At 42.3% G+C, this 10,444-nt stretch overlaps 1 protein-coding gene across 1 annotated transcript in view; it reads right to left on the bottom strand.

The window, feature by feature from the left end:
* Window positions 1–1,606: 1,606 nt before the first annotated feature.
* Window positions 1,607–10,444, bottom strand: part of TAFA1 (TAFA chemokine like family member 1) — a 304,009-nt gene continuing 295,171 nt past the window's right edge. The window contains exons 4-5 of the mRNA XM_059715731.1: window positions 9,878–10,002; window positions 1,607–4,569 (exon numbers count right to left, since the gene is read on the bottom strand). Coding sequence (XP_059571714.1) covers window positions 4,552–4,569; window positions 9,878–10,002 — 143 coding nt within the window. The 3' untranslated portion in view covers window positions 1,607–4,551. The remainder of the gene's footprint in view (window positions 4,570–9,877; window positions 10,003–10,444) is intronic.

The raw sequence follows: 10,444 nt of genomic DNA, 5'->3' as shown, positions 1-10,444 counted from the left end.
ATGTATAATTTGTGGTCACAAAGTTGGACACTGTCATGTTTCTCTGCATTTTAAAGTGTATCCACATATGAGATGTAGCATATTCCAAGCAATATTAAAATCATACCACACTGAGCTCTTTATTACCAGAGATTTTGGATAAAAAGTACATCATCTAAATTATCTGAAATCAATAGGCAGATGGTAGCTACTGTATTTTAAGTATTTTTCCCATTTGTACATGTTAAACAACAGCTTCATATTTCACACATTCGAAGAAGAAACGTTGACATAAATCTAAATTTGTCTTCAGTACATTTACAAAATAGTTGATCTTTTTTTCCCTTGGCGTCCTTCTGTCTGGACTCACACCAGAAAGCAGGAACTTTAGCTTCCTCCTATGCTGATGTCAATACGCCTTTACGGATGTACAAAGCATTGCATGACTCATGCCTTCTCATAGGGATCTGGGGACCTGCACCCTGCACTAATAAAAGAAATCAAAATTCCATCAGACAAGGGAAAAAAGAAACTCCAAGGTTTTCTATATACACCAGGCTTTGTCCTCCATATCACTGAAACACGGGATCTTTGTGCATCTTAGCTGATAGATTTTTTTTTTCCAAGAGGACTCACTTAAACAAGAAAGGTTGCCTGCATCAGACTCCGAGCCTCACTTGACATCAGTCGTTATTCTTTGTGAAGGTCTTATTGTTTTTTCCTAAGACATTTTAATTGGAATGGTAATTTCTCAATGCTGCACTTGATGTGCAGATTTTTGTAGTGACTTCAAAGAGTCGCAGCTGTTTACTGAATTCAGTGGGCTGATACTTGATGCTGCCTACTGGCAAGAAAAATTCAGAAGCATGTATAAGAAACTTTACTTCTATAATGGAAATATTTCCTGACTCCTGCTCATCTCTCACAGTGTTCACTGTACAGGTGGTAAGTCCGCTCTCCTTTTTAATCCCTTCCACTAATCAAACTATCGTTTCTTGTCTGTTAGCAATTCTTGGGAATTGCTAACAGCCCTGCAGACTGGTGTTAGCCCTAGCCGTGCTTCCTTTTTCCTCAGACCTGAAGAAGAATGCACTGCATTTGAAAGCTCATCTAAGTTTATCCCAATCGTACAGTTGGTCTAATAAAAGATACCACCCACAAAAATCTTTGTCCCTCACCTATTTCCTGGACCATCATGGCTACATTTGTGGAAGGCTTAATATTTTCTTCCTTCCATAAGCATAATCTTGCAGACCCAAGCATTAAGGTTGCTATTGTTACATACTCCATCCCAGTTCAGGTCATGTCATAGAGGCCTATGACATGAGCTATATATACGTGTTATATATTATCATATAATATACATATTTCAGTGTGCAAGCAAATATATAATATACTATAATATATGTATATATGTGTGTGTGTATATGTGTATACATGTATATTTATGTGTGTGTATATATGTATATATATCAGTTAACATAACTGATTATATATCAATATAATCATATGAGCTATATATACATACATATATATAGCTCATATCATGTGATTATATCAATATATCAGTCAACTGATATATATCTACATCTATATCGATATACTGATATATATCTGTATCTATATCTATATATCTTATGTCATAGGCCTGTATGACATGACCTGAATGGGGATGGAGTATCTTACAATAGCAATACATATATATATATATATATTGCTGTTGACTTGTGGTCACTGGTTTAATCTCTCTGTGCATCAATTCCCCACCTGTAAACAGGGATAATGTCTCCTCATTTTATCCAGCGCAGGGACCGTCTTTTACGTGCTGTGCTGTCCATTGCTTATTAGATGCTCAGTTAATAGAACTGGCTGCATATTGAAATCAAATCCCTCAAACCAAATGCCAAAAAGCATTTTAAATGCAATTTCTGCTGTTTATTTGCATCTTGCTTTATAGAATCAGCCACTTATTAGAATCAGTATCTCCAACCATAATCTATGCGTGCAAGGTTTTCTCCACCAGCTATTCAAATCAAGTCTGCTTCAGTTCACAATGCCCGCCTGCATGCATCTTTACTCTTCATCTAGGCTGTTGAGTTTATTGCAATAAGTGAGTAAAATATAACTAAGTATGACAACTGTACAGAGTATTTTTGAAGAGACTATGCACAGGCTTTTTACTTTGCTGATTTTACTGTGCCACCATTTGTTAGAGTTGCTGGTTACTGGAATCAACAGTGCTCTGCCTGAGGTCATCCAAACAATTGGAGGACCCTATATGTACATTGTAAATCGCTATGGGGTCCTATTTGCAGTCGGGGCTCCAAGGTGCAACCATAATAGACGTGCATGATAATGAGTTACTTAAGGAGAGTTACTTTTCATTTATACTGCAGTGCCTGAGACTGAAATCAGTCCCAATGACCCAGGTCTGGGAAACATCCCTATCAGGAGATATCCTCAGGGCTGAGGCCAGGACCCAGCACTAAACCCAAATGCTGGGATTTCTTTGAAGACTGAACAGGAGACAGGGTACAAATCCCCACCCATGGCACAGAGGCACACTACTACCATCGTACAAGAGGCCCCAGCACAGCTGATCTGTGTGGTCTGGTGGGAAATCATCCGGTTCAAGACACTCTCCCTCTCTTACCTAGCATCTCCCACACACAGCTGATCCCGAAAAGGTGAAGCAACAGATTTGCAAGCCTATTTTGATCTCACAGCAACATCTTTTTAAAAGGGAGAGTAATAAAATACTCCTTCTGAAGCAAAATATCCATTTTTATTTGGAGCCGTAACACTCACAGTACCAGCCTATGAAGCACGTGTGGAATCCGGCATGACACTCTGCACAGCTACTTCAATGTACATTGCAATTACAGTGACAAATGTATACCTTCTGAAATACCAGGTGTTGAAGTGCTGCCCGGGAGGAGGAAAAAAGTCGGTGGGAGAATTTCTGACTGGCTGTAGGTTACCGTTCCCCGTTTTCACTCTGCACTGGATTAAGACTGATTAGCATGGCCCTGGGGGCTTTGTGAGAGAGAGGTAAGTCAGGTGAAAGGAAATTGGAAATGTTAAAGAAGAGAAGTTGGGCTGGTAGGGAGGGGAAAAAAAAAAAAGGTCTGAACTTTTGTACTCTTCAGGTTGGCAGCACTGGAAGGACCGAAGGCTAGACCGCGCAGCCTTGATGCAGGTTGGCAAGTGCTTTTCCGCCCAAATACGCCTGCTAAAATCAATGGGGAGCCTCACATTCGCAAACACAATGTGGGCTTTCACACTTCTCCCCTTAGCTTTTTATTCCTATCCTCATCGTTCGCGAGGGCCTGCCCACACAGAGAGCTGCAGCGATTTAACAAAAAAGTGGCTATTTAAAACAATTTAGTTAACTGGTTCCAAACTTGTGATTTCAGTTTAAGATTGCCTTACTTCGGTTAAGCTTAAGCTGATTAGTGGCAGGGTTAAACCAAACTGAAATAAAAGTGCCCAACCAGGTTTCAACGCATTTAATGAAATGATGCAAATTTGTGTGTAGAAAGGACTACGGGCTATAGCAACTTGCTCCTTTAGGAAGAATCAAACCGTATGCCAACACCTGACTCTTCTTTAAGCAACTGTTAAAAACCAAAAGAAGCTCTTGTTCTGAAGAATTAGCGAGCAAACAATGCAAAACTCTGGAGTTAGTAATCGGGTTTTTACTATAGTCTATACCAGCTATACAAAGTCTGAAGACATTGCATGTACAGAACATCCTCAATAAGACGGGAGCCCCCAAACTCTGCCAAAGAAACTCTGAATACATACTGTACTTTACTCGACAGGTGTCCTTCTCTTCTTCATGGAATATCTAATAGCTCTAAAAATATTTTCTTGGAAGAGGATAGAATCATCACTGTTATATATCAATTAAGTATAAAGTATGGTTATGTAAGCAAAGCCAGCATGCTAGTATTGCACAAGGGGAAAAAAGCCTCCAGAATACAAGAAAATGTAAGAATGCAATTCCTCCGATATCCCATTGGAAAAAAAGAAAGGAAGCTCCCGATGATGCCTCGGTAGGACTCTTAGCTCTAGGCGTCCTCAGACTGCAGCAGGTTTGCTTTCCCTTTTTTACTGCCATATTTCTCTCTGAAACTGGTAGGCGTCTTCCAGGCCGTTACAAAAAAAATGTACTACAGCAGCTGCAGCAAAGTGTGGTACTATTCAGTTTCTTGAAGATTGAGGCTTTATTTCAAAATATCATATATTTATATATTTATAGATACTTTTAAATAGTATAAACAGTAGATCTGATCGTGTCCGTACTTCGTAGTCACGCAAACTTTACCAAAAGAACCATTTTCTTCGGGTTTTTTGTTCTGTTTTTCCGTTTCTGTTGTCAAAAATCTGGGACATTACTTCCACAGAAGATTTTATTTCAGACAGTAAAGCCACTGTTATTATGTGGTAAACAGTCAAAAGTGCAAATAAGAAATCCATTTGGCTTGTAAATGTTGAGATGGTTTAAACTTTTAACGCTTTGTCCTCTAAATCAGCGGTGCTTTCATTGCAGCCATCCAGAAGACTCTGTTAGGTTCTTGGGTGAATCTGCAAGCAATGACATACAATATGTTATGAGATGAAAAACGGGCTGCAATTTGAGCCCGCTGGTAGCACGCAGCTCTGCCAAGAAGCTCTTTGAGGCTGTGGACAGATATATCTTTAAACTGCTTTAAACCAAGGAGTGCTTGCCACTCAGGAGCACCTATCGGCTATTCCAATGCAACTGTTACTGCTGTCTGCTCCTATGCCTGGATAAATGGCATAAATCACTCTAACTGTGAATAAAACAGGGTTCAAGTTGCAATGGTTTCACGCTGCTTATGCTGCGATAGGAGCAGACAGATGTAACAGTTATAGTAGGACTTCTTATAATGGCATAATCTAATGCCAGTGTAACTGTTATATGTGTCCACATTCTGCGTTTGGTGCCTTGTTTCTTGGCCCATCATGGTCTGAGAAAATGGAGGAGTCAATACGTTCAGCTTATGAATGCACACGGGAATAAAGAGCTTCTCCCACAGCCCGTGAATGCCTGCCTTGTGGAGTGGCATGGATTTACAGAGAAAGCCATGTAATGGGCTGCCTAAATTACAGGAGACAGCAAACTACTAGGAACTGTGAGCAGGTATTTCATTCGCACCACTCTGGAGAGAAGATGGCTTATCCATCCCTAAGGGCATAATAGGCTGTGGAGAGATTATTATTTATAAGAAACACTATAGAGTTGATTTAGCTGAGCAAACTAGAGATGCCAGGATGCTGGAGACTGAGGGCTTGAAAGCACCATGGAGGGAGAGGTCCCCCGGGGTTTGTCTGCCATATCCCCGGGGTCTGAGGGTGCAGCCGGAGTGGGTGGTCAGAGAGGTCCCTGCTAGGATGCCCGGTCACCACAATGTGGGCATATACTGCAGGGGAACAGCTGCTACTTTTCAGGGCTTTTATGACTGTGAATTCAGAATGCCTTGCCAGAAGCTGAAATATTTAGTCATCTTCGAGGGGGGTCGGGAAAACCCCCCTTTTGTTTGCCCATATGAATAAACCAAGGGGCCAAACTTCCTCCGTCAGTGAAGTCAGTAGCAAAACTTTCCTTGACGTGAATAGACTCAGTCGCTAAATCAGGAGGAAAAAAATATTAGCAAAACAGCAGACTGAATGATGAGATGCAGCAGCAGCTCTCTTCACCGGAGATATTTACTGTCTTGTGCTCTTTGCACTACTTCTAAGTGATCTCTTAATTAGAACGATGGCTACAAGAAAAGCAAAGGGCATCGGTGCTCTAAATAGAAATGTCACTGGAGACATGATCCACCATATTAACCTGTTCAAACAGTTAAAAAAAATCTAAGTTTTTTTACCGTTTCCTTCCACACACGTGCACACTAGTCCCATTTTCTGCTCTCCTGGTTTAGCATTGACAAATGAACCCTGCTGGGCTGTCTCTCACACGAGGTAAGGGAATGCTTTTCTCTTTCTCCTGCTGCGACTATCAGCCCCGTCAGTGAAAGAGCTGAACATGCTGTGGGATTCAAGATGCAAAAAACCGTCACAGCTGAAGTGCTGTTGCATCACTTGGCAAACCAGTGGGAAATGTTAGCAGATCTTTCCCTCCTAGCAATCAGGAGATGATATGAAAAATAAGGTGCCTTGGATTCAAGATAGTGATGTGAAGTGTCATTTTATTGGTTATAGAGCGGGGGAGACGGACTCAGGAGACCTGGGTTTTATTCCCAGTTCACCCACTGAATGGCAGGGTAACCATAGGCAAGACACTTAAGGGCAATGCACTTTTGTTTCCCCCATTTGTAAAAGGAGGATAAGAACTCGGTGTGCGTTTGCAAAGCACCGTGAGGAGCATCATACCAATGCAGAGCAGCATTATTAGCATAGATTATAGTGAACATCATGCAATTTGTTGCATCGCATGCACATGGGGTGGGGGTCACCCCTGGTACACATGGCAAACCAAAGGCCCCCTCTGAATTACTTATCATGGGGACACTGCAGCACAGTGTGGCTGATGGCAGTAGGGTGCGAGCCACCAACTCTGGATGCATTTGAGGTAAGGGCAGGCAATTATTTTGGGTGGAGGGCCGCTTACTGGGTTTTGGGAAGCCATCGAAGGCTGCATGACAGGCAGCCTGCGGCAGATAAATATTAATTTTCTAAACTTTTTAGGGGCCCTGCGGGCTGGATAGAACGGCTTGGTGGGCTGCATGCAGCCCACGGGCCATATTTTGCCCACCCCTGATCTTGGGTCATAAGGTGATATGGAAAGCTGCAGTGTAAGGGGTCCTGGGGGTCTCTAGCTAGTGTTCCAGCCCAGAAAACAGCAGCCCTGCTCACTGGCCCTGAGGAAGGAGGGCAATTTTCACCTTGCACCCCCCGCCATCTGCCTAACTAGAATCCCACCATTTCACCGTGCGACCTCACAGCAAGGTGCCCGATCCTTGGGGGAAGGAAGAGGAGAGCTTAAAAACTATCCAAATAATCTCCCAAACTCAAGCTGATGTTAGAGCGAGTGGAGAGAGAGAAAAACGAGGGTAAAGCAAGACCAAAAACTCAATTAGAAATGATTTCTCTCCAATGTTCAGTCAACCGCTCTATCAACAGACTATCAATAAGTCAACTGTCAACAGTCCTTTAAGTCTTGGGCTTGAAGACTTTAGCCCTTTCACTTTTACCATGATTTAGTAATCAAAGTCAACTATGCATGCAAAAAGAAGGAGCATAAGCTTTACCACAGTGGTCAGAACAGTGGTCCAGCTAGTCCAGTATCTTGGCATAGATAGTGCTCAGTGGCTGTGTTAATGTGCCTGAATTTTCTTTGCAGAATTGGGACCCTCCTGATCTGGACTTTGGGGAATTGGGACCCTCCCGATCCCCACGTGGCTGGCAGGCAGCGTCCTGACCCAATCGCCACATGGCTGGGATGCAGCAATACCAGTCACTGGGACAGCTCTCCTGGCCATGTGGGGATTGGGATGGGTCCTGCAGCTGACACAGCTCCTCCCCTGCATCAAGGCTTGGCCAAGCAGCAAGGGACCTCCTGCTTCAGTGTCTACACATGCACTACTGTGCAGTACCTAACATGCCGTTAATTTAGTACCTGTATTTCCTGGTATTACCAAATTGGGCATTAGCCTAATTTATTGTGCAGTAAATCCTGCGCATGTGTAGACAGTGATGCTTTACTGCACATTAGATTAGTCTGATGCGCAGTAAAACATTTTGTGTAGACGCACCCAGTAGCAGCCACTTCAGAGGAGGAGTAAACGTCTGTGGAATAATGTACTTGGGGAGAAATTCCTTCTTTCCTAGTAGAAACAAAAAAAAAAAAGTTTTTTTTCCCCCAAAGAAAAACCTTTACTTATGTACTTCAATCCTACCTAATACAATGGTGGATGTTTTCATGGTCAGCCCACCAGCTGTCTTGCACTCCCTCCCAACGTGCTCTTTTGCATACAGAGCAGACCTGCAGCAAAACTGTGTGGGACCCACAACGACCTATGCTAAGCTTTTTGCTAACGATCATGGATACACCTGTCCAGCTTGTGACGATTCTTTTGGTGTGCACACTTTGGAATATATGCAAACAAATACACATAGGATATAGCAGCATTGCAACCCTCACTCAGCTGCTTTTGGACAATATATTACTATAGCATATCTTTTGCTTATATATGACACTAAATGACACTGAGCTTTATACGATAAAAAATCCTATTCTGATAGCTTTTTTTTTTTTTTTTTTTGCTGAATAAGGCTCAGTGGAGGGAATTTATGCAAAGTTTCAATAATCCCAAAAGATATGCAGGATTTATGTTTAGAAGATTTAAGAGAGTTGCTAAGCATATCATACCACTGCGGCTTTACCAAATTGTGTTGAGTAACAATATTGTAAGGAAACAAAGCAAAATGCTACTGGAAGCAGCACTAAAAGATATCCCACACTAACTAATTAAAATAATGCCTATGGGCAAATGACAGAAGTATTTTTTTCATTTCTGAACACTCACCTCTGTAGGTATTTAATTTAAATGAAATACAGTAATGCATACTGAGTAGATTAGATCATACATCTGAATATGAATGGAACAGCTACGTTTCTAGCAATATTATTACTCACCACTGGTTCATATGATACTGGATGATAGAGTTGAGGACATAACGAATTCATATAAAACCTAATTAATTTCCCAAATTATGATCTGCAAGACAGATTGCAGGATTCCAGAGGTGTTATGTTATTAGTGTTGTTTTTGTGCTAGATTTTTTAAAAATATGTAAATGACAAAGTTTTAAAATTCGTCTGCATATTGCTTGTGAATTTTTAATATCCCTTTAATATCACTTTCCCCTTTCTGAAATTTCTGATTCACTGGGGAAAAAGTTAGTGCTCTGAAAAATAGTATGCAAATGGTGTTTTCATTCTCCCCTACAGTGATTTGCTATATCCAAGTGCTATTTCCGTTACAAACAGGCAAGTTGCAAGCATGGGGTAGCTCTTACCTACGTCACCCTGCAAATAGCTGGAGGAAGAAATTGTGACGCAGAGAGTCACAGTGTCTCCTCTGCTTCCTTGGTTGCCCTGGGTGTGGGAGGCTGACTTGCAGCAGACCTTTTTAGGGCACTCATTGACTTTTCTTGCAGGGAAAATTGCTTATGTATATATTTGAATGATTTATTTAAACTTGGTGACCTCCCTGGAGGCCAACAAGAACTGTCCTGGAGGATATCGCTTGGGGAAACTGCTTGCATGTTCATCTCAGGGGTAAGAGCCTATAGAGAGGAGCAATATAGTTCAAAAGCCATAAGGCTTTTGAAGGGAGGCCAATGGGCTGAAATTATCATCCTCGTGGCAAGACTGTGGGGCAGAGCAGACTTCTCTCTGTAGGCTGCAGACAGGGAGGAGAGAAGTCGAGGGGACCACAGGACAGTGCAGCTACTGGAGCCTCTTAGAGGAAGAGGGCAAGTGGGACACGGGGGCAAGGGGAGTCGTGGGATGACGTGATGTGCTTGTCTGCAGTGGCTGAGGACTGGAGCGGATGATCCAGGAGGTCTGTTCACTCCTTTGTTCTTGTCTGCGGACGGGACTCCAAGCTACTTCTTGGAGACAATGATATTAAGAAAGGGACACGGTGATTCAGTAAGGCTGGGATGCCAGTCTGAACACCAGAGGTCAGCTGAGCATCCTGAGCCTTGGGATGAATTAAGCAGTGAACACAAGTGATGACTCCTAGAAAGCAACGTGCTTTACAGTTGCCGCAGTGGCTCGAAAATGCTACAGGTGTTTGTTGCAGGAGGAAGCGAGTCCCTTCCCTGTTAAAGGTGTATGACTGGAAACATGACTTACTCTGGTGGTCTTGATCTTATTGCCGGTTGCACACATCCATCCAGAATTATCAGGCAGCGTCTTACATTCTTCCCCCTCTAGGCACGGCTCCATCTCACACCACCACTTCCCGATCACTATCGAAGCTAAAAAGGAATGGACAAGATTGATAACTTCAGCCAGGTGCATCACAGTGAGACGTCTTGTTCAGTCAAACTATGATATGCCAAAATCCCACGGAAGAGGATGAGTTTCCATTACAAGTCCTCCAAATTTAATTTAATGGTAAGGGTCTTATGAAGCCATTATTTGTACTGCATCTCCTAATAGGAGACTTTTTTGGTGGCATAATATTGCTTTGCATAGGCTCATAGCCTGTATGGCACCTGTTTTCTATTATGTCCCAAGACTGCGGCTAATAATGTGACATGAAATGCAATTTCCCATCATAAAAGAATCCTACCACTCCAGCTGCTGCTTTATTTTTTACGTGTAGCTGTCCAGGGCCCATAGGTGTATCATTGTTTGCAGCATGTTTAGCATTTATCAGCATTTCTATAAAACGGCAGTTCATTTGGTACAAAATAC

This window comes from Alligator mississippiensis, chromosome 12, assembly GCF_030867095.1.
Source record: "Alligator mississippiensis isolate rAllMis1 chromosome 12, rAllMis1, whole genome shotgun sequence".
Classification (NCBI taxonomy): domain Eukaryota; kingdom Metazoa; phylum Chordata; order Crocodylia; family Alligatoridae; genus Alligator; species Alligator mississippiensis.
The sequence above is the reverse complement of the archived record's forward strand: the minus strand, read 5'-3'. Positions and strand labels throughout refer to the sequence as shown.